This window comes from Channa argus, chromosome 10, assembly GCF_033026475.1.
Source record: "Channa argus isolate prfri chromosome 10, Channa argus male v1.0, whole genome shotgun sequence".
Classification (NCBI taxonomy): Eukaryota; Metazoa; Chordata; class Actinopteri; order Anabantiformes; family Channidae; genus Channa; species Channa argus.
Window position 1 is genome coordinate 23,482,484 of NC_090206.1, and position 23,606 is coordinate 23,506,089.

Consider the following 23,606-nt stretch of genomic DNA (forward strand, 5'->3'; position numbering starts at 1 on the left):
GTGTGTGTGTGTGTGTGTGTGTGTGTGTGTGTGTGTGTGTGTGTGTGTGTGTGTGTGTGTGTGTGTGTGTGTGTGTGTGTGTGTGTGTGTGTGTGTGTGTGTGTGTGGACCAAAAAAAAAACGTGGAAAACATTTGGGTAATTTCTGTGGCTGTAATCTGGAAAAAACATTAACCACTGAGCCAATTTCCATAGGATCAGTTTAGGTGCCAAGTTGTAATCTGGTATTTAGCTCTTTTTAATAGACAGAGGTTGAAATGCATACAGTAGCGAGGGCCATGCGTCCACGGTTTGACTGTTATCAGACGATCTTGATTTATAATCAAGAACCAAGATCAGAACGTATCAATGGGTCAGTAAGTAGCCTTCTATCTTCCAGAAGTTATAGAAAAGTGCCATCTAGTCGCAGCAATAAATATTACTACAGAAGAAGTCACTGTTAGTGTTATTTTAAATAGGGAAGATGTTGAGGTGCGTGGGTTCTTGTTTGTACCTTATTATTTTACATCCTTTCTCTAAATGTACACCAGACATTGCCTAAAACAAACCTTATTGGTTTAGTGTTTAAACCTAAGAAAATTGTAGGTCTGCATTTATTTGACACTTGATAAGATCCGGCTGAAACTTCTCAATAAATTTTTGCTGCTTATTGATTGGTTTGAAACTTTTCTTGTCGAGAAACACATTATGTTCCAGTTTTCATAGACGCATTGAAAACTAATAGAAGTGTAAGTGTGTTATGAGTCTTTCGGCTATGAAAATTTGAACATATGATTCATCCAGCCTAGATGTGTGCGCACACACCTTTCTTTGTCCTTCAAAACTGGCCTTTTCTGCCTCAGCTGGAAACACCTTTCCTCCTCTTTCACAGTGGACAATGGCAAAGAGAAACATATTTGTTCACATCCTTTGTCACATCATATTAGTGTTTCCATCAACCTGAGCCCATCACACTCAATCAAGGACTATCTATATACACACAAGTCAAAATCATTCCATTAATAAGTCACCTCCTTGGTGAAGCTTGGGATTTAAGACTTCCTCTCCGCTTGGTGGAATTTGCCTGCCCTTTCGGTGCTACCTTTGTGTGACTTATGTGCCTCCGGTGGATTAGGAGTACTCAAAAGCCATTTAAATCACAGTCCTCTGCGTTCCAAAGCAATGCTGAAAGGACAATGTAGTGTAGTGGGGGGGAAAAAAGGCCCAACAAGTACTAGGCTGATAGTTATAAAGCAGCCATATTCCAAAGAAGGGCCCATGAATAAAAGTGCAAACCCCTCTATTACGGGGGATGTGCCTGAACCTGAGCCGAAAGGAATGTTTTGGATCACAAGGATCCTGTGTGTGTGTGTGTGTGTGTGTGTGTGCGTTGGTGCACGTAACTATGAGTACAATTTACCTGTTTACATACCGACATTATGAAGGCAGTTTGTGTGTGACCGTACCTATTAGGACAGGGCTGCTGTCCTAACAAGTCGAGCAGTGCAGAAATGTTTATAAGTATGATATGAGTCATTTCCCGCTTTTTCTCCAAATGTCCTAATAGTGCCATTCACCGGATGTTTTCGTGTGTGTCAGTGTGTGCTCGTTGTGTATCATGCGGCTCCTATCGGTGAGTCGATGCTATTGCCGCTCTTTACACATTTTTGGCGTATTATACACAAAATTGGCGCCACTCATTGGTGGACAATCCTGCTCAGCGATTGGCTGCATTAGATGTCATCAATGTCAGAGAGCTCGAATCGGCTGCTGTGATTGGTCCGAGACCGACGACGATGGGCATGCGCAATGAGCCGTATTGAGGGACTTTCAACAGGTAAAGGGAGTGATCGATTTACGTACATGCGCTTTATTTTACGTGGAGGTGAAGTACATCGTTAAACTCGTGTTGAAGGTAAGTTTATTTGAAATATACTTTCTTTAGCTCATTTTGTTTACAGTCGGACACTTTTTAAGCTAGTTGGCTGTTAATCAGCAACAGCACTTCAGGTTAAGACTAATGAGAGAAAGTTAAGCAATTAAAGGGCTTCGTTCGGAAGTGGCTGCATGTGCGCTTCGACTATTTTGGGAGTAGAGCTGCGTTCCTAAAACCACCGTTCTGGAAGCAGTCGGCTACTTTTTAAGTTTGAATGTTTTATTACGTTTTACTCGGTGCACGGTTTAACTTTGCGTAACCAACACACGTTGAATATTAGGAGTAACGACGAAGCTCCGTTCGTTTGGTAAAATGCGACTGCGTCTGAAAAAAAAATTCAGCGAGGCACGTTTCTCACATTTTTGGTGTATGGGCATTCTATAGTAATCCTCAGTGGTCTCTAAATCAATCAGATATGTCCCTAAACTATAACACGTGTATACGCACAGGTACTGTATCTTTCTGAAAGTGGCCTTTAAATTCGGTTCCAGCTGTAGGCTTACCGCACGGAACTCAAAGAAAAACATTAAGCACGACCGAGTTGCTATTACAGACGATGAATTCGACTTATCAATAATGTATCTAAAGTTTCTTTGAAGGCCAGTATTTGAGAATCTGCCAAATATGTAGACTTAGAGGGAAAAAAAAAAGTAATTCAGGTGCACTCTAGCAGTACATCACCTGTCCCTACAACTTACTCAAAGCCAACTCATGTTATATACTATGAAGGTGAACTTTGGACAGGAGCAACAAAAGTTAAGGTATATGCTGCACATGCACATTTGCAGAGTGTGTGTGTGTATATATATATATATATATATATATATATATCAAAGCTTAATCATAAGTAGGCATTTCCCTGCGGTAGTTTCTTTGGATTTAGTGAAAATATGCTGTGTGCATACTGAGATGTGATTGCCAGGATGAAATTACCTATATTCGTATATGAGATTTTAGTCATTTAACCGTTATGTTCTCTGGAAATCTTTTTAGTCAACATGGAGAGAAGGAAGAGAAAGAAGCCCGAACAGGATGCAATAGAACACATTCTGTCAGGCAAAGACAAAGCTTTCATTGAGCAACGAAATATAAATGCATTTAAAGGTAAGTTGTGCATCACATTTACAAATCTTCCCACATGTCATTAAAATATAGAAACTTAAATAAATATGGGATTAGAAATGCAAGGAGATGTAACAAAATAATGTTAATGAACAAAATTAAGCAAACTACTCAATTTTAATGTACAGGTTACAGAGAATAATGTAACAGGAATCATACAGTGTAACATAGTGGTGAATATCTATGCTCTGTTGGGTTGAGATCCGGTGACTAACTTGGCCATTGAAGAATATTTAATTTCTTTGCCTTCAAAAAGCCTTGACTTGCTTTCAAAATATGTGGATCATTATCAATCTGCACTGTGAACAGTTTTCGAAGCATTTGGGTGAATGTGTTCAAATACCTCTGAATCCCTGAAATTGGAAGTTCTCTTCTTCAAATGGCTATAATTCCTAAATGGTAGATGCCAGAATTTTGGGAAAAGTCTAAATAAGCTAAAAGTGTCCAAGTCACTTTGTCCATATGCTTCTGGGCCTAACGGTAATTTTTCAGCATGAAAAATATAATATATTCCACTCTACAGCAAATGTTGAAGTGCTGAAACCATTGCACTGATTCACTACTTCTGTACACAATACACTAATGATCCTTCCTTCTACTGCAACAACCGTAGGGCTACTACAAATTCAGTTGCATGTATGGTATTAATGCACCATGGTTAGTAGACCTCATTACATTCAAGATTTTTACAAGATTGTTATCTTTGAAAGAATAAGTAAGGAGTGGATTAATTAATTAAAGAAACATTTGGACTTGGACATGTTTGTATTTACTTTATTCCTGCCCTTTTTTAGGGAGAGGTGTGTTTGCAGTGGAACATATTGAAGCATCAACCTTTGTTGTGGAATACCGTGGCTTTCTTTGTAGAAGTAAAGATGTTAATGACACCCAAGGGAAGTACTTGTTCGACTTCAAGTGGAATGGAACGTCTTATTGGTAAATTTGCTACTTTTTGAGAAGAATTTGAGCAAAGAAGTTGAGTTTTACATGTTATTCTGATAACACATGAAGTAGCAATGACATTTTCCATATAAACTTTACGTGCCTAATAAAATGAAGATAAAGATGATAAATAAAATGAGAAATATGATATATAGTATAACCCAAATTCCAAAACATATGTTTAAAGGTAAATTAAATCAACATGTCAAATGTTGAAACTGGGACATTCTACCATTTAATGGAAAATATTAGTTAAAATTTGGCTTCAAAACATCTAAAAAGATAGAGGGTGATGTTTTCCATTATTTAGCATCCCATCCTCTTTTAACTACTGTCTCCGAAATGAGGAGACCATTTGCTGGAGTTTTAGGAGAGGAATGTTGACCTATTTTTGTCTTCTGCATGATTCTTGCTGCTAAAAAGTCCTGGGCCTTTGTTGCTGGATTTTTTTGTTTGATGATGCACCAAATGTTTTCTTTTAGTGAAAGGTCTGGACTGCAGGCAGGCCAGTTCAGCACCCACATATTTTTTCCCGTGAAGCCATGCTGTTGGGATGGATGCATGATGTGGTTTAGCATTTTCTTGGTGAAATATGCAAGGCCTTCCCTGAAAGAGGCATTGTTTGGATGGGATAAATGTTGCTCTAAAACCTCTGTACTTTTCAGTATGGATGGTGTCTTTCCAGATGTATAAGCTGCCCATGCTATAGGCACTAATGCACGCCCAAACCAACAGAGATGCAGGCTTTTGAACAGTTTTAACCGCTGATAACAAGGTGGATGCTCCCTCTCCTCTTTAGTCCGCAGAACAGGGCATCTTTGGTTTCCTAATCCAATTTCAAATTTGGATTCATCTGACAAAGCAGGTTTCCATTTTGCCTCAGACCATTTTAAATGAGCTTTGGCCCAGAGAACATGGCTGTGGTTTTTGGATTGTGTTCCCCTACAGCCTCTTCTTTGCATGATACAGCTTCAACTTGCATATGTGGATTACACGGCGAACCATGTTCACAGACAGTAATTTATGTAAGTTGTCATGAGCCCCTGCAGTGAAGTCCAGCTCAGAATCATGCTTATTTTTTTTTTATGCAGTGCCGGCTGAGGGGCCGAAGATCACATAGATACAGTTTTGACCTCCGGCCTTGTCCCTTGCTCACAGTGATTGGTGAACCTCTACCCATCCCTACATTTTAGCAGCTCTGCCTCTGAAATTTTCCTTTTAATCACAGTCATGCTGCTGACATGTTGCAAATTAACTAGATTAGTTGTCAAATGCTCCTGCATTTGTTTTTCATTTGCAGCAATTACTTTTCCAGCCTTTTATTGCCCCTCTTCCAAATTTGAGATATGTTGTTGTTCAAAATGAGCCAGTAATTTCCACGAAAGGATAAAATGTCTCAGTTTTGAAATCTGACATTTTGTTTAGATTTTGTTGTGCATAAAGTATGGGTTTATTAAATTTGCAAATCATTGTTTCTGCTTTAATTTATCTTTCACACATTCTCAATTTCTCAACAATTTTTTTTGGAATTGGGGTTGTAATGGTTAGTAAAGAGAGAGTTTGACTCAGTAGCTCAAAATGCAAAATTTTGCATACCCACAAAGTTGCTAACAAGCTCATCTTTGTTTAAACCCACAAAAATGTTTGTACTGTAAATTTATTGCTTATATGTTTTGCAGCATGGATGCTTCAAAAGAGGATGGAACGCTAGGACGATTAGTAAACGACGAGCACAGAAATCCCAACTGCAGAGTGAAGACAATTGTTGTGGAAGGAAAGCCACATCTTTGCCTGTTTAGTGTTAGACAAATTTTACCAAATGAGGAGATAACCTACAACTACGGGGATTCTCCATGGCCTTGGCGCTCAATGGTATGTATTTGTTCTTTTAAAACAATGTTTTTGTTGACTAAAACAGAAGCTAAATTGTATTGTGATGTACATTTATTTTTTAAACGTTTGGCAATGCAAATAATTTATCATGCTATAAAAATATTTGTGTGTGCAATGTCCTACAGCTCAGGGAAGGAGAAAGTGAGTAAGGACATTTTTCTTGACACTGAATTGGGGTTTTGTGTTGAAATGTCAAAGATCTTCCAAGTTTTTATACCAGGACTGTTGTCTTCACGAGGGTGTTGTGGTGTCTGAATGCCATGACAACAGAAACTGGTGGAGGGATTAGAGTCCATGATAACGAAATGTATTTAGTCACAGGATCCTTTTGTAAGGGCGAGAGGTAAAACCCTTAATAGATAATGTCAGAATGTGTTTGAAAATCTTGATTACACATCGAGTGGGGGATGGGCATGACGTGAAGCTTAAATGCAAGGACATTTTGCCACTGGGAGGACCATCGAATGTTCACACCATTAATGCAGATTTCAATTCGTCTGTCCTATTTCAGATGCCTTGTGATGAAAATTCCAAGCCCGATACCAAGCAGCCAGATTCAGCTTTGGCTGAAAATCAAACTGTAAGTTACATTAATTAGTGCATGAGATGTGTAATGGTTGACTGTATGTGGGGAAATTTGGAAAAACCTGCTTTTATTCATGCTTTTCATGGCATGATGATTCATGTCTGCTGTGCACACGTTAGTAGTGAAAGTCGCAGAAGATGCTGAATCATCAATAGTTCTTGGATAGACTACATATTGTTGCGGTTTCTATTTAGCAGATATCATGCCTCAAAGTGTTGCCTCTTTCACACATTTACAGGACTTGTGTGATGAGACTTTAGTGGTTGTGCCAGAATGCAGTGCAGCTTCCTCCTCGTCAGATAAAGACAAGGTAAGTGAGAAAGTATTCTTTGTGGACACTGAATTGGGGTTTTGTGTTGATACGTCAAAGATCCTCCTAGTTTCTGTACCAAGACTGTTGTCTTCACGAGGGTGTTGTGGTGTCTGAATGCCATAACAACAGAAACTGGTGGAGGGATTAGAGTCCACGATAACGAAATGTATTTAGTCACAGGATCCTTTTGTAAGGGCGAGAGGTAAAACCCTTAATAGATAATGTCAGAATGTGTTTGAAAATCTTGATTACACATCGAGTGGGGGATGGGCATGACGTGAAGCTTAAATACAAGGACATTTTGCCACTGGGAGGACCATCGAATGTTCACACCATTAATGCAGATTTCAATTCATCTGTCCTATTTCAGATGCCTTGTGATGAAAATTCCAAGCCCGATACCAAGCAGCCAGATTCAGCTTTGGCTGAAAATCAAACTGTAAGTTACATTAATTAGTGCAAGAGATGTGTAATGGTTTACTTCTTCTTTTCCTTTGGGCTGTTCCCTTTCAGGGGTCTCCGCAGTGAATCATGTGTCTCCATCTAACCCTGTCCTCTGCATCCTCTTCTCTCACAGCAACTAACTTCATGTCCTCTCTCACTACATCCATAAACCTCCTCTTTGGTCTTCCTCTAGACCTCCTGCCTGGCAACTCTAACTTCAGCATCCTTCTACCAATATATTTACTGTCTCTCCTCTGAACATGTCCAAACCGCCTCAATCTGGCCTCTCTTATTTTATCTTCAACACATCTAACATGAGCTGTCCCTCTGATGTCCTCATTCCTGATCCTGTCCATCCTCGTCCCTCCCAAAGTGAACCTCAACATCTTAAGCTCTGCTTCCTCCAGCTGTTCCTCCGGTCTTTTCTTCAGTGACACTTCTTCTAAGCCGAACAACATCTCTGGTCTCACCACCGTCTTGAACACCTTTCCTTTCATTCTTGCTGATGCTCTTTTATCAATAACACACCTGACACTTTCCTCCACCCGTTCCAACCTGCCTGCACTCGCCTCTTCACCTCTTTTCCACACTCTCCATTGCTCTGAACCGTTGACCCTACTTACTTAAAGTCCTGCACCTTCTTCACCTCTGCTCCCTGTAACCTCACCGTTCCACCTGGCTCCCTCTCATTGGCACAAATGTATTCTGTCTTGCTGCGGCTAAGCTTCATTCCTCTGTTTTCCAGAGCAGACCTCCACCTCTCGAGATTTTCCTCCACCTGCTCCCTGCTCTCACTACAAATCACGTCATCCGCAAACATCTTGTTAAACAAACTAGTCAGAAACTCTACTGCCACCTCTCCTAGACACTTCCATACCTCCACAGGTTTGTCATCAGGACCAACTGCCTTTCCACTCTTCATCCTCATTAACGTCGTCCTCACTTCACTCCAACTAAACTTTGCTACTTCCTCCTCCACACCAGTCACCTCTTCTACTCTTCGTTCTCTTAAATTTTCCTCATTCATCAATTCTTCAAAGTTCTCCTTCCATCTTCCCATAACACTCCTGGCACCTGTCAATACATTTCCATCCTTATCTTTGATCACCCTAACCTGCTGCACATCCTTCCCATCTGTATCTCTCTGTCTGGCCAACCTGTACAAATCCACTTCTCCCTCTTTAGTGTCCAACCTAGCATACAAGTCCTCATATGCTCTTTGTTTGGCATTTGCCACCTCTACCTTCACCTTACGCCGCATCTCCATGTACTCCTGTCTACTTTCTTCAGCCCTCTGTGTCCCACTTCTTCTTAGCTAACCTCTTTCTCTGAATACACTCCTGAACTTCCTTGTTCCACCACCAAGATTTTCCTAGTTTCTGTACCAAGACTGTTGTCTTCACGAGGGTGTTGTGGTGTCTGAATGCCATGACAACAGAAACTGGTGGAGGGATTAGAGTCCATGATAACGAAATGTATTTAGTCACAGGATCCTTTTGTAAGGGCGAGAGGTAAAACCCTTAATAGATAATGTCAGAATGTGTTTGAAAATCTTGATTACACATCGAGTGGGGGATGGGCATGACGTGAATCTTAAATGCAAGGACATTTTGCCACTGGGAGGACCATCGAATGTTCACACCATTAATGCAGATTTCAATTCGTCTGTCCTATTTCAGATGCCTTGTGATGAAAATTCCAAGCCCGATACCAAGCAGCCAGATTCAGCTTTGGATGAAAATCAAACTGTAAGTTATATTAATTAGTGCATGAGATGTGTAATGGTTGACTGTATGTGGGGAAATTTGGAAAAACCTGCTTTTATTCATGCTTTTCATGGCATGATGATTCATGTCTGCTGTTAGTAGTGAAAGTCGCAGAAGATGCTGAATCATCAATAGTTCTTGGATAGACTACATATTGTTGCGGTTTCTATTTAGTAGATATCATGCCTCAAAGTGTTGCCTCTTTCACACATTTACAGGACTTGTGTGATGAGACTTTAGTGGTTGTGCCAGAATGCAGTGCAGCTTCCTCCTCGTCAGATAAAGACAAGGTAAGTGAGAAAGTATTCTTTGTGGACACTGAATTGGGGTTTTGTGTTGAAACGTCAAAGATCATCCTAGTTTCTGTACCAAGACTGTTGTCTTCACGAGGGTGTTGTGGTGTCTGAATGCCATAACAACAGAAACTGGTGGAGGGATTAGAGTCCATGATAACGAAATGTATTTAGTCACAGGATCCTTTTGTAAGGGCGAGAGGTAAAACCCTTAATAGATAATGTCAGAATGTGTTTGAAAATCTTGATTACACATCGAGTGGGGGATGGGCATGACGTGAAGCTTAAATGCAAGGACATTTTGCAACTGGGAGGACCATCGAATGTTCACACCATTAATGCAGATTTCAATTCGTCTGTCCTATTTCAGATGCCTTGTGATGAAAATTCCAAGCCCGATACCAAGCAGCCAGATTCAGCTTTGGCTGAAAATCAAACTGTAAGTTACATTAATTAGTGCAAGAGATGTGTAATGGTTTACTTCTTCTTTTCCTTTGGGCTGTTCCCTTTCAGGGGTCTCAGCAGTGAATCATGTGTCTCCATCTAACCCTGTCCTCTGCATCCTCTTCTCTCACAGCAACTAACTTCATGTCCTCTCTCACTACATCCATAAATCTCCTCTTTGGTCTTCCTCTAGACCTCCTGCCTGGCAACTCCAACCTCAGCATCCTTCTACCAATATATTCAGTTTCTCCTCAGAACATGTCCAAACCACCTCAATCTGGCCTCTCTTATTTTATCTCCAACACATCTAACATGAGCTGTCCCTCTGATGTACTCATTCCTGATCCTGCCCATCCTCGTCCCTCCCAAAGTGAACCTCAACATCTTAAGCTCTGCTTCCTCCAGCTGTTCCTCCTGTCTTTTCTTCAGTGCCACTGTCTCTAAGCCGAACAACATCTCTGGTCTCACCACCGTCTTGAACACCTTTCCTTTCATTCTTGCTGATGCTCTTTTATCAATAACACACCTGACACTTTCCTCCACCTGTTCCAACCTGCCTGCACTCGCCTCTTCACCTCTTTTCCACACTCTCCATTGCTCTGAACTGTTGACCCTAAGTACTTAAAGTCCTGCACCTTCTTCACTTCTGTTCCCTGTAACCTCACCGTTCCACCTGGCTCCCTCTCACTGACACAAATGTATTCTGTCTTGCTGCGGCTAAGCTTCATTCCTCTGTTTTCCAGAGCAGACCTCCACCTCTCTAGATTTTCCTCCACCTGCTCCCTGCTCTCACTACAAATCACGTCATCCGCAAACATCATAGTCCATGGAGATTCTTGTCTAACCTCATCTGTCAGCCTGTCCATCACCAGAGCAAACAAGAAGGGGGTCAGAGCCGATCCTTGATGCAGACCCACCTCCACCTTGAACTCCTCGGTCACACCTACAGCACCTCACCACTGTCTTACAGCTCTCATACATGTCCTGCACCACTCTAACAAACTTCTCTGCCACTCCAGACGTCCTCATACAATACCACAGCTCCTCTCTCTGCACCCTGTCATACGCTTTCTCTAAATCTACAAAGACACAATGCAGCTCCCTATGACCTTCTCTGTACTTCTCCATCAGCATCCTCAAAGCAAATACTGCATCTGTTGTACTCTTTCTAGGCATGAAACCATACTGCTGCTCACAAATGTTCACCTCTGACCTTAGCCTAGCTTCCACTACTCTTCCCACAACTTCATTATTGGCTCATCAGCTTTATTCCTCTGCAGTTGTCACAGCTCTGCACATCTCCCTTGTCTTAAAAACAGTCAGCAGTACACTTCTCCTTCATTCCTCGGGCATCCTCTCACTCTCCAAGATCTTGTTAAACAAACTAGTCAGAAACTCTACTGCCACCTCTCCTAGACACTTCCATACCTCCACAGGTTTGTCATCAGGACCAACTGCCTTTCCACTCTTCATCCTCATTAACGTCGTCCTCACTTCACTCCAACTAAACTTTGCTACTTCCTCCTCCACACCAGTCACCTCTTCTACTCTTCGTTCTCTTAAATTTTCCTCATTCATCAATTCTTCAAAGTTCTCCTTCCATCTTCCCATAACACTCCTGGCACCTGTCAATACATTTCCATCCTTATCTTTGATCACCCTAACCTGCTGCACATCCTTCCCATCTGTATCTCTCTGTCTGGCCAACCTGTACAAATCCACTTCTCCCTCTTTAGTGTCCAACCTAGCATACAAGTCCTCATATGCTCTTTGTTTGGCATTTGCCACCTCTACCTTCACCTTACGCCGCATCTCCATGTACTCCTGTCTACTTTCTTCAGCCCTCTGTGTCCCACTTCTTCTTAGCTAACCTCTTTCTCTGAATACACTCCTGAACTTCCTTGTTCCACCACCAAGATTTTCCTAGTTTCTGTACCAAGACTGTTGTCTTCATGAGGGTGTTGTGGTGTCTGAATGCCATGACAACAGAAACTGGTGGAGGGATTAGAGTCCATGATAACGAAATGTATTTAGTCACAGGATCCTTTTGTAAGGGCGAGAGGTAAAACCCTTAATAGATAATGTCAGAATGTGTTTGAAAATCTTGATTACACATCGAGTGGGGGATGGGCATGACGTGAAGCTTAAATGCAAGGACATTTTGCCACTGGGAGGACCATCGAATGTTCACACCATTAATGCAGATTTCAATTCGTCTGTCCTATTTCAGATGCCTTGTGATGAAAATTCCAAGCCCGATACCAAGCAGCCAGATTCAGCTTTGGATGAAAATCAAACTGTAAGTTATATTAATTAGTGCATGAGATGTGTAATGGTTGACTGTATGTGGGGAAATTTGGAAAAACCTGCTTTTATTCATGCTTTTCATGGCATGATGATTCATGTCTGCTGTTAGTAGTGAAAGTCGCAGAAGATGCTGAATCATCAATAGTTCTTGGATAGACTACATATTGTTGCGGTTTCTATTTAGTAGATATCATGCCTCAAAGTGTTGCCTCTTTCACACATTTACAGGACTTGTGTGATGAGACTTTAGTGGTTGTGCCAGAATGCAGTGCAGCTTCCTCCTCGTCAGATAAAGACAAGGTAAGTGAGAAAGTATTCTTTGTGGACACTGAATTGGGGTTTTGTGTTGAAACGTCAAAGATCATCCTAGTTTCTGTACCAAGACTGTTGTCTTCACGAGGGTGTTGTGGTGTCTGAATGCCATAACAACAGAAACTGGTGGAGGGATTAGAGTCCATGATAACGAAATGTATTTAGTCACAGGATCCTTTTGTAAGGGCGAGAGGTAAAACCCTTAATAGATAATGTCAGAATGTGTTTGAAAATCTTGATTACACATCGAGTGGGGGATGGGCATGACGTGAAGCTTAAATGCAAGGACATTTTGCCACTGGGAGGACCATCGAATGTTCACACCATTAATGCAGATTTCAATTCGTCTGTCCTATTTCAGATGCCTTGTGATGAAAATTCCAAGCCCGATACCAAGCAGCCAGATTCAGCTTTGGATGAAAATCAAACTGTAAGTTATATTAATTAGTGCATGAGATGTGTAATGGTTGACTGTATGTGGGGAAATTTGGAAAAACCTGCTTTTATTCATGCTTTTCATGGCATGATGATTCATGTCTGCTGTGCACACGTTAGTAGTGAAAGTCGCAGAAGATGCTGAATCATCAATAGTTCTTGGATAGACTACATATTGTTGCGGTTTCTATTTAGTAGATATCATGCCTCAAAGTGTTGCCTCTTTCACACATTTACAGGACTTGTGTGATGAGACTTTAGTGGTTGTGCCAGAATGCAGTGCAGCTTCCTCCTCGTCAGATAAAGACAAGGTAAGTGAGAAAGTATTCTTTGTGGACACTGAATTGGGGTTTTGTGTTGAAACGTCAAAGATCATCCTAGTTTCTGTACCAAGACTGTTGTCTTCACGAGGGTGTTGTGGTGTCTGAATGCCATAACAACAGAAACTGGTGGAGGGATTAGAGTCCATGATAACGAAATGTATTTAGTCACAGGATCCTTTTGTAAGGGCGAGAGGTAAAACCCTTAATAGATAATGTCAGAATGTGTTTGAAAATCTTGATTACACATCAAGTGGGGGATGGGCATGACGTGAAGCTTAAATGCAAGGACATTTTGCCACTATGACCTTCAAATATTTACACCATTATAAGAGTTGTTTGTTGTATTGAGTTTAAGTGTGGATAGGGCACGGACTTGATATGCACAGTTTAATGATAGCAAATCGCATCACCTTCTATTAGACTGGTCATAAAAATTTCGAAATTTTATCTATTTTTCGCGAGGGAAAAATGTTTTATTTTATTTTTATTATCAATAAGTCCCAATCCAAGACTGAAAGCTCAATATAAACTTTATTTCAGTCAGAGGGAAAAGCATTCCTTTTAACCAATTTTGGAGCATATGCAGAAATATGTTGCTCTTTTTTTGAAAAATGTAGAAACCTACAATTTTATGATAATTAGTTGCATACTTGATGTGATGTAACTATGCTAGTGGCAAATTGTGGAGATCCAGAACTGTTTTTTAAAATATGAGGATTAATGATGGCTATAGTCAGTGATTTTTACATCCTAGTTCTACTATAAGAAAGCAGCAATTTCTTGTCTACGTGGCTCAGAGCTTTGTTCAACCATTATGGCTTTAAGTGAAATAAGATGTGAGTAGGGGTGCATATTTGATGCATACTATAGAGTTTGTCAGCTGGAAAAGTGTTTAGGATTTTGTGTAACACCTTTTATTGCCTACTCATTTCCTTACTGATCAAAAATAGAGAAAAAACAATGAGCTGGTATTATCTGTAGATATGCAGTAATAGACAGCTGAGATCCAGAGGTGCTCCTTGCTAGCAGGCAAGGCAGGCAACTCTTTGGGGGCCCCAGGCCAGTCGGGGCCCCCGAGGTTGACAAAAGTTAAATTATGTACAGCACTGGCTGTGTGCAGAATTTACAATGAAATTACCAGTCACAGACCTTCCAAAGAGCGCCCCAGTTGTGCATGATTCAGTGTAAACAAATGGGTTTAATGAAATAATTAAAACCAGCTAACAAAAATCAAGAGGCATTATCAATTTAAATTTAATAATCATAATAAATAATAATAATAATAAAAATAAAGTGTTAGGTAACAGCTGCCAATATATTTGTAATTGTTGTGAAGAGAGAGTTGAGTAACAGAACTTTGTATCACATTGGTTTTTTTTTGTTTTTTTTTGTTTACTGTGACGTTTAACATTAGTTAACTAAGTTAGCAGAGCAGCCTAATGTGTCCAGCTTTGCTGAAGTCAGATTTAGGATACCAGAATTTACCTTGTTAGCTTAGCTGGTTATAGCTAACTTGGACAATACTTTTTTTTTAGTAAATTGATGGAAGCTGTATCTGAACTAAGCTAACTGTGAAGCTATGAAAGGAAAGAATGGTATGAAATTTAGATGCAAAGAAATATAGACAAGTGTACTATAAATAATACGTTGTATAAATCTAAATTATGCTATGTGTGGTTTTAAAAAGTGGTTTTATGACAAATACATTTTTGCCTAGGGGCCCAAAAAGTCTAGGATTGCCATTGCTGAGACCTGGTTCTTATGAGCTGCAACCTTATCCACACTGGTTTCTGGTTATCTGTACGTTGCATTGAGATCACATAATGTATTCTGTTCAGTAAAAGTGAGTGTTGGACCGAAGGTAAAGTAGTATTTTATTACCTTGATGTGTTTATAGGGCAACATCACCAATTTTCAACTTGCTCTCCATATCTTTAGTTTAGGGTGTAAATGTACAATAACATTACCCAGAGAAGGTTTACGTCATTAGGAGTTGAGATAATATCATCTGGAGGGGCTCTGGAAAAGCAGGTTGATCACGATCACAACCTCCATAGTGTGGACGAGATGACATAATCTGAACTGAAGTTTGAAGTTAAAAACCATAATTGTATATTTACACCCTTAACTAAAGCCATAGGGACCAAGTTGAAAATTGGTATTATAAGTATTAATTCCTATCCACTAACTTTAATACAGTTGTTTTTGCTGCAATGTATAATTGAGTGCACAAGTTTGCATCTGAAATGATCTGAAAAGATTTTTTTCCCCATGAACAGAATATTTAATCCATTCAGCTGGTACAGATGTTCCAATATTATGTTGTTAAAATATACTAGTACTTTTGTCATTTAACAGTAAGGGCTTTGAAATTGACAGAATTCATTACTTTTAAATGAAGGGAGTTTTGTACAAGCTAAATGGGCATTAAATTATATACTTTTGCTTTTGTTTTGTTTGCTTTAGTATTTATTTTGCTTAGTTTTTGTCTTCTAGTGATGTCAACATTAGGGATGCAAACTTTTACGCTCAATTGAAAAATATGAAATATTGAGTAAAAACAAAAATTATATTTTTCCATGTGCAGTGCCGCCATGTCGTTTACAGTGCTGTTATCTCCAGCTTGGATTCTTGTGGAGATTGCAGAGGACCTTTGGCTAGCATAAAATGGCTTGGGTTAAAATGCAAATGTGAGTATACTGTACTGGATGTGCTTGTACTTTTCATTAATGTAGGTGTTTTATTGGTTTGTGACCCTCTTCCAAAAAAAGATGTTTTTAATTATTTTTATTTTTTTTTCTTTTCAAGTCATTATTTCTTAAACATGTTTAATACCTTCAGCAGTTTTCTTAAGTGTGTGGTGTTTTAGTGTACTGAGCTGATGACAAAAATAAATTCTTATTTTCAGTATGTTCAAGGTCATGGCACAAAAGCTGCTTTATAAAGAGACAAGAGTTACTGGTATGTTTAATTTTTTTTACGCACTTTTGAGGGTTGTTGTGTGAAGGTATTGTACTGTAAACACTGTACAGTATTTCTGATTGTGCAAAACATTTTTTTTTTAAGCTGGACGAAAGAAACGACTCTGAAGAGTCAGAACCTCATATTGAAGAATCCTCAGATGAACAGTACATGCCGGACTCTACTCAAAGTAGCGATGACGGTAGCGATTATAGCCTTAACATCAGTCCTCACAAATCACCACGCAAGATAACACCAGTTGTTTCAGGGACTTCTAAGAAAACAAAGAACAGTTTGTCACAATCCACTTACTGTTCTTTTAATGAACAGGACATGCTTAGTGACAAAACAAGCTCAGGTCAACCTCTCCTATGTGACTCTGCACCCTTTGAGAATGACACCACCAAGAACAAAAATGAGATGCTTCACAGTTCTCAAAAAATACAAACAGAGATTTCTGATGAAAGAGGGACAAGTGAAATTGTGCCAAAACCCAAAGACGCCTCTTCCACCCAGAAAAACTATTGCTATGTGTGCAAAAAACCCCAGTCTAAAATTTCTCGTCATCTTAAAAACCATGAAGGGACTGAGCCAGATATTGCAGCTGCATTCTTGCTCCCTAAACACTCCCAGGAGAGAAAAAGGTTGTTAGAGAAGCTTCGAAACAAAGGTAACTATCAGCATAACCAAGAGGTTATGGACAATCGGAGTGGACCACTAAAACTCAAACGACGACCAAGAAAATTTGACATTGAGATTAGCACCAAAGCGTATGTGCATTGTGCATATTGTAAAGGAATGTTTATTCGCAAAGAGTTGTGGCGTCACACAAAAAGATGCCCTTCAAAGACTGCATCAGACTCTGAAGCAACTGGTAAGGCCAAAGTCTTGGTTATGGCTGATATTGCTGAGACAACATTCTCCCAAACCCTGTCTCCTGGATTGTGGAAGATCTTAGCAAACATGAAGGAAGATGATATTTCATCTTCAGTTCGAAATGACTTCCTCATACTGCAAATGGGTCAATGTCTTTACAACAAGCACGGAAGTGATCCAACAAAAGCTGAGTACATCAGACAGAAGCTTCGCGAAGTAGGCAGACTTTTGCTAACCTTGAGAAGAAAATTCTCCATTTATAATTTGGAAGAAGCATTGAAGCCAAACTTGTTTTTTAAAGTCATTGAGGCTGTGAAAGATGTCGCTGGTTATGATGAAGAGAGCCACACATACAAGACACCAAGTCTTGCACTGAAATTAGGACATTCACTTCATAAGATTGGTGACATTATTCTCAGCAGGGCCATTGCAGCAGAGGATGATGGCATGATAAAAGCAGCAGAGCGATTCAAAAGGCTGTGCTCAAGTGAATGGACACAACTTGTTTCCCATTCTGCTCTTTCTACCTTGAGCAAATCTAAGTTCAACAAACCATCCACCATACCATTCACAAAAGATGTGCAGCTTCTAAACAAATGCCTGGAGAAAAAATTGCATGATGCTTTTGAAAGCCTGAAAATTTCGGAGTCTTCCCAAATATATGCCGATCTTGCTAAAGTTACACTGACACAAATAATAGTCTTCAACAGACGTCGTGCAGGAGAGGTCTCAAAAATGACCCTTGAGTGTTTCAAGAAAAGAGACCAGACTGAGCTCCATCCCGACATAGCCGTTGGCCTGTCACCATTTGAGCAAAAAATGTCCAAGCTTTACAGCAGAGTGGAAATCATGGGCAAGAGAGGGAGAAAAGTTGCTGTTTTGTTAAACTGTGAACACCTCAACTCATTAACTCTACTGGTGGACAAGAGAGATGCATGTGGAGTTGATAAGGACAACCCCTTTCTATTTGCCAGGCCAAAATGTGGACCCACTAGCTATTACAGGGGGCAAGACTGCATCAGGGTTTTTGCAAGTCAGTGTGGTGCACAGAACCCTGAATATCTCAGGTCTACACATCTCCGGAAACATGTTGCAACTTTGTCCCAGATTCTGAACCTAAAAGATAATGAACTGGATCAACTCGCAAACTTCTTGGGCCACGACATACGGGTCCACAGAAGCTATTATCGGTTGCCAGAAGCAACAATAGAGATTGCAAAAATCTCAAAGCTGTTAATGGCTATGGAGAAAGGAACTCTTGCAAGATTCCAAGGAAAAGGTCTGGATGACATAGATTTTGAAGGTATGTGTACTAGTTTATAAATAAACTGATAATGGCACTTCATAAAGTATTTTGCATGAACAATATAAATCCAACAATATTTGAGCAGTGAAAGTAGTGTAAAGATAAGATAAGTGATAAAGGGTCATTTGGCCACATTTGCAATAATAAAAACAGCTTTTAGACACCCATTTAGGGCCTGAATGAATCATAGTATGCTGAACAGCAAATTTACAGATGTGGCAAAATTATTGGTACCCTTTCAATAAAAGAGAACAACCCACAATGGCCACTGAGATAATTTGGAACTGAAAAAAGTGTATCAGAATTTACTGAAAATTAACTAATGAAAATCAGACATTGTTTAGAATTGTGGTCTAAATAGCCAACTATTGAAACTAGCCTGGACAAAAATGATAGTACCCTTAACTTAATTTCTCCAGATGTGTCAGGTGTGAAGGGTGCCTTTTCTCAGACTGCATGTTTTAGCTTTCCGCAGGTGTTCAATCAGATATAGATCAGGGATTGTAGAAGGCCACTTCACAATACTCCAATGTCCTTATCCATTCTTTGGTGTTTTAGCTGCATGTTATGTGTCTGCATATCTGTACACTCAGAGTATATTTATGAAAAAAAATTGTAAAAAGGATGGCTACTTAAACACACTTCAATTAATGGTAGATAAGAGATTGAATCTATTTTGTGTTTGGTATTCATTGCACATATATATGTCCAATATTTTATTTTTATTTTTTTATATATAGCTGAATTGGATTTAGAACTTGACAACATAAGTGAAGATGAAGAGTCAGATTCTGCCGTTGAACAAAGGGGTATGTATTCAATGTTGTTGTTGTTGCACAGCTACATCTTAACACATTGTTAACATCTAATGTTTAGTTAAAATGTAAATCATTCGACACAGCGTGTAATATATCAAAAGTAACCCTTCCCATTTGGGGGTTATCACTAAGCTTTTTGATTAAGTCTCTACATATCAGGAAGTTGAGTAAGGGCAACTAGACTTTTCCTTGTTAGGTCAAAACATTTCATTTTGTACATTCATCAGTGTGAAAGACTGACTAAAGCTACTTTGCATGAGAAGTGAAACGTTTTGATTGAACAAAGTCCAGTTGCCATGACTCAATTTCCAGATAACTTCATCTGCATGACTGAGAATCTTCACTGATGTAAATCTTCTCACACCTGGATTTAAACGCTTTTGTGCTCGATCCTGTGAAGCTCCATCAGATTGGATGGAAAGTGTTTTCATTTTTATTGCATTGGTTTCATCAGATAGTGCTTTGGTTTATGCCCAAAGTCTTTTTTTTTTCTTATTTAATTTTGCTGCATCAGGCCACAGACTCATTGTTCTCATGTTTCCAGAGGCTTTTAAATGCTGATTGGCTGACTCCAAGGTCACGGTCATTGTTGGATTAGTCAGTTTAGTTAGACAGACAGCTTTAGAAAAAGTCCTGGTAGTTTCAGACATCTTACTATTTGCAATTACTGAACTGCTATGCTCCTGGGAACATTCAATGCTTTAGAAATTGTTTTGTACCCTTGTGTCCTGATAGTTTCACAACAAAATACTATAGTTGAGTTTCTTGGACTGTATGGTTTGGTTTTTGTCCTGATATGCACTGTGAAATGTGGGACCTTTTTATATGTACATTTTCTATCTGTCTTAACTATGGCCAGTCAGTTAAATTTCCTACAGGTTTTTAAGAAAACCTTTGCTGAAATACCTTTATTTGTTTTTTTTTAGTCAATTTGCTGGGGGTTATTTTTGTTTTTTTTATTCTAATTCAACTTTAATGTTGTCATGTTCATGTTACTGGCTTGTGAAAGATGGTATTTTGCTTTCTATGAAAATATTTACTTTTAATTTTATTTCTCCATAGAACAACAGACAACTTCTAAGACAACTATGCCCCATGATAAGACCGTGAGGTCTACAGGTCTGTGTCCTATGTTACTCTTGGCATGAAATAATCTTTCTTCTTGAGATTTCATAAGGTCAAACTATTTGGATTGAGTTAAAATGGATTTTGTTTTAATTCTTGCATATGAGTCTACACATAGTTTGATTTGGTTTTTTTTCTCTCTCTATAGGACAAAAAACAATACCCCATGATGAGACCGTTAGCATCAGAGGTGTGTGTTTGATGAGGTGTAAGACCATGCAATAACACAATATTTTTTTGTGTGTATTAAAGTGATCATTTTGGACCTCGTGTTCGTAATTTTATGCACTCTCCCTTATGTATATACATAGGGTGCCTCAATTAATGCTGTCTTGCCAAAGATCACTAACAAATGCTGACATCATGTCTTCGTGACATCTCTGTCATAACTAAGTTACCAATAGTTAAGATTATATGTATTTACATATGTATCTTTAACTGATTTTTCACATTGCCACACCATTTGGATTTTAGTTTTCTTTTTCTGTCAGGAAAAATAGAGAAGCACCAGGTTGTTGCTGAGAGCTAAGACAGTCCAGCTTTTGTTTGTTTTAAACAAATATTTAACTATACTGTATTAATGTTCTTGTTACTCTTGTTTTAATTTTTAAATCATTGTTTTATTTATTGTTTTCTATAGAACAAAGAACAGCGCCACTTGATGAGACCGTGAGCTCCACAGGTGTGTATGACAAACTTTCTCCTACATACTTTGTTAGGATTTCTCATGGTTAAATTGTGTATATGTTTGTTTTAAAAAAATTTTAAATCAAGACTAAAATCAGACAGTTATTTTTAAAAACATTGTAAAAGCCATTTTTGCAGTTATTACAGCTTTGAATCTTTTTTGGCTTGGTCACTTCACACTTCTCACAACTAGATTAAATGGGACACCATCAAGGGGCTTATTTTTATTCATATAATTTATATTTTTTCCATAGGAAAAACAACAATGCCTCCTGATACCACGGTCAGTGCCAAAGGTATGTGTGCCTGTGTATAATATGTGTATGTTAAAAACAATCTTCAGTGGCAGTTTATGGCAGATTATGTAAACATATCTAAGATTTCACATGGTCAAACTTTGGATTCTAGACTTCAAATTGATTTTAAGTATGTCTTTTATCCTTCAGGAAAAAGAACGAAACCCCATAATGATGTTGAGAGCTCTGCAGGTATTTAAGAAATTGACAGATATGTTATTCAGTTTTTAAAGGGACTTTATCCAGTAAGGTGTCAATTCAGATTTAAGATTCAAAAACAGATAAATGATAGGATACATTTTAAGAATTTATTTCTTGTCAGTAATCCATTGTAAATGTTATTCAAGGCATGGGATAAAATTTCTCATATGCTATCTGTTAAGACATACCACGGCCAAACTTTTTCAGTTGTAGAGTTGAAATTAGATTTTAACTGTTCTTTTTCCCTCTCAGGAAAAAGAAAAAAGCTCAAGGATGATGCAAAGAGCTCTGGAGGTAAGTAGATAAACATTTTTTTTAAAACATTATTCAATATTAATGTAGTCATGTTCATGCAGGTCCGTAACATTTTTAAAATGGTCTTAAATCATTTTTGTGAAATCCTAATTGTCAAACATTTAAAATTGCCTTATTGTGGTTTTAGTATCATGTTTATTTCATGCATTTTTCCCCAACATTTAAATTTTACAAGTCATCAATCACTATTTAAGGAAGAAATTCGACACTTTTGCTTTATGAAAAGACCACTTGCAACTAATTCAAGCCAAATTTTTACTACATTTGGAATATAAAAACTCAGTTTTAGCAAGCTAGTTAAGAAATTATTATATTGGTCATTTTATGTGCCAAAGTTAAGTGTTGTTTTTCAGAGACCCCCGGAAGGAGAGTTGTCAAGAGACCATGGAGCTCAGCAGAAGTCAGTGCCGTCATGAAGCATTTCAAAACGCACATTTCGAAAGGACATCTTGCAACCAAAGCTGAGTGTGAACAGTGCAGGCTTGCTGAGGACCCAGTATTAAGGGAAAGAACTGTACAAAATATCAGAGATTTTGTTAGGAACCGAGGTTTGACATTCAAAAAAATGCCTTGAAAGTTTATTGTAAGGATTGGTGGCCTTTTGTTTAGTTTAAAATGGAGGTTCTCAAGTCTTGTTCATCTGAGTACAAGTTTCCTGAAAAGGCAATGGCCTTTGTTAAAATAAAGCATACCAGAAAATGAACATTGTTTAGCTGGTCCTTTCTTATTGGTTGGTAAGACTTAATCGCTATAGAGTCACTCATCCAGAATTTAAATGACTATAGAGCTCCATGGAATAAATTTGCTTCTGATTATTGGTATCTTTCAAGGACGGTACATGTTCAACTATAAGAAAAGGACAAAACAAAATTTCAAGTTGCAAGTCTGCTTCCCTTGAGGTTCATGTTGGGTTTCAAGGGTCTACCTGAAGTTTTTATTCTTTAAAGGTAATGAGTGTTATGGTATGTATACAGTGTGTCCAGTTATGCCAGGTTTGTTCTCATAACTACGGATTGGTTCTAATTCTTTGTCTGTGTGTGTGTGTGTGTGTATGTATATTGTCCAGACAATTTAGGTTTGTCCTCATAACTAGGGATGTGTTCAGAGTTTTTTAGGTGTATGAGCAGTGTCCATTTAAAGCATGTATGCCCTTATAACTAGGGGCTAGTTCTAATTCTTTGTGCGTGTGTATAGTGTTCAGGTAATGCAGGTTTGTCCTCATAGCTAGGGATGTGTTCTGATTCTGTATGTGTATGTGTAGCTGTATAGGAAATGTCTATTTAAAGCACATATGTCCTTATAATCAAGGGTTCGTTCTGATTCTGTGTGTGTGTGTAAAAGTTGTGTCAAGTTAAGTCAGGTTTGTCCTCTTAACCCCTGATTAATTCCGGAAACTCCCCCTTCCCGCCCACTTCCCTCCCCCGTCCTCACACTCCAGTACAGAATCAGGTTTTTATATCTTATAAATGGTTAGTCAGAATTGAATCTTGAGTAGACAGCTTTGCTCCTAAAGTTAAGATGAGCAATCAGATGTTAAGTTTGTGTCTCTAAAACAAAGGGAAAGGTGGGTCCCCATAGTCCTGTTGTGTACTGGTTTCGGAAAACTGTCCTAATAAACCACCCGTACCTGTATAGGTGTGTGTGTGTGTGTGTGTACACCTGAGTGTGCAGAAGAGCTCTGCATGAATAGATTAATTGACCCAGGTTAGCATGTTCTGTTTACATGCAGAAATTCCATACTTTACAAGATTCTTTCTTCATGAAAGGTAAATTCTTGTGCACGGCTGCAGTTTGCTTCCACCATGGCATCATCCATTTTATGCACTTCTGAGTTCACATTTCCGAAAGATGTGCTCTGTATACAAAACATCTGCGTTAAAAATTATGAATAATTTCAGCCGGCTACATCCATGCTGCAATTCTGTGT

General features: G+C 38.9%; 1 protein-coding gene across 11 annotated transcripts; it reads left to right on the forward strand.

Moving 5' to 3' along the window:
* Positions 1–1,357: 1,357 nt before the first annotated feature.
* LOC137134206 (uncharacterized) lies at positions 1,358–23,013 on the forward strand. 11 transcript variants are annotated; one of them, XM_067518797.1, is made up of 25 exons: positions 1,358–3,018; positions 3,650–3,693; positions 3,831–3,972; positions 5,658–5,850; positions 6,383–6,451; positions 6,696–6,767; positions 7,141–7,209; positions 8,894–8,962; positions 9,199–9,270; positions 9,644–9,712; positions 11,948–12,016; positions 12,253–12,324; positions 12,698–12,766; positions 13,011–13,082; positions 15,682–15,784; positions 16,003–16,055; positions 16,161–18,234; positions 18,978–19,046; positions 20,118–20,174; positions 20,329–20,370; positions 20,821–20,862; positions 21,122–21,163; positions 21,314–21,355; positions 21,617–21,658; positions 22,033–23,013. In XM_067518797.1, the coding sequence occupies exons 2-25, from the start codon at positions 3,675–3,677 to the stop codon at positions 22,251–22,253; spliced, it is 3,843 nt and encodes a 1,280-aa protein (XP_067374898.1). In that variant the 5' UTR covers positions 1,358–3,018; positions 3,650–3,674; the 3' UTR covers positions 22,254–23,013. The 11 variants fall into 11 exon arrangements, with proteins under 11 accessions (XP_067374898.1, XP_067374893.1, XP_067374903.1 ...); XM_067518792.1 differs by lacking the exon at positions 3,650–3,693 and having other exon boundaries at positions 1,358–1,893; positions 2,908–3,018; XM_067518802.1 differs by lacking the exon at positions 3,650–3,693 and having other exon boundaries at positions 1,358–1,893; positions 2,908–3,018; positions 21,122–21,150; positions 22,033–22,232.
* The last annotated feature ends 593 nt before the right edge of the window (positions 23,014–23,606 follow it).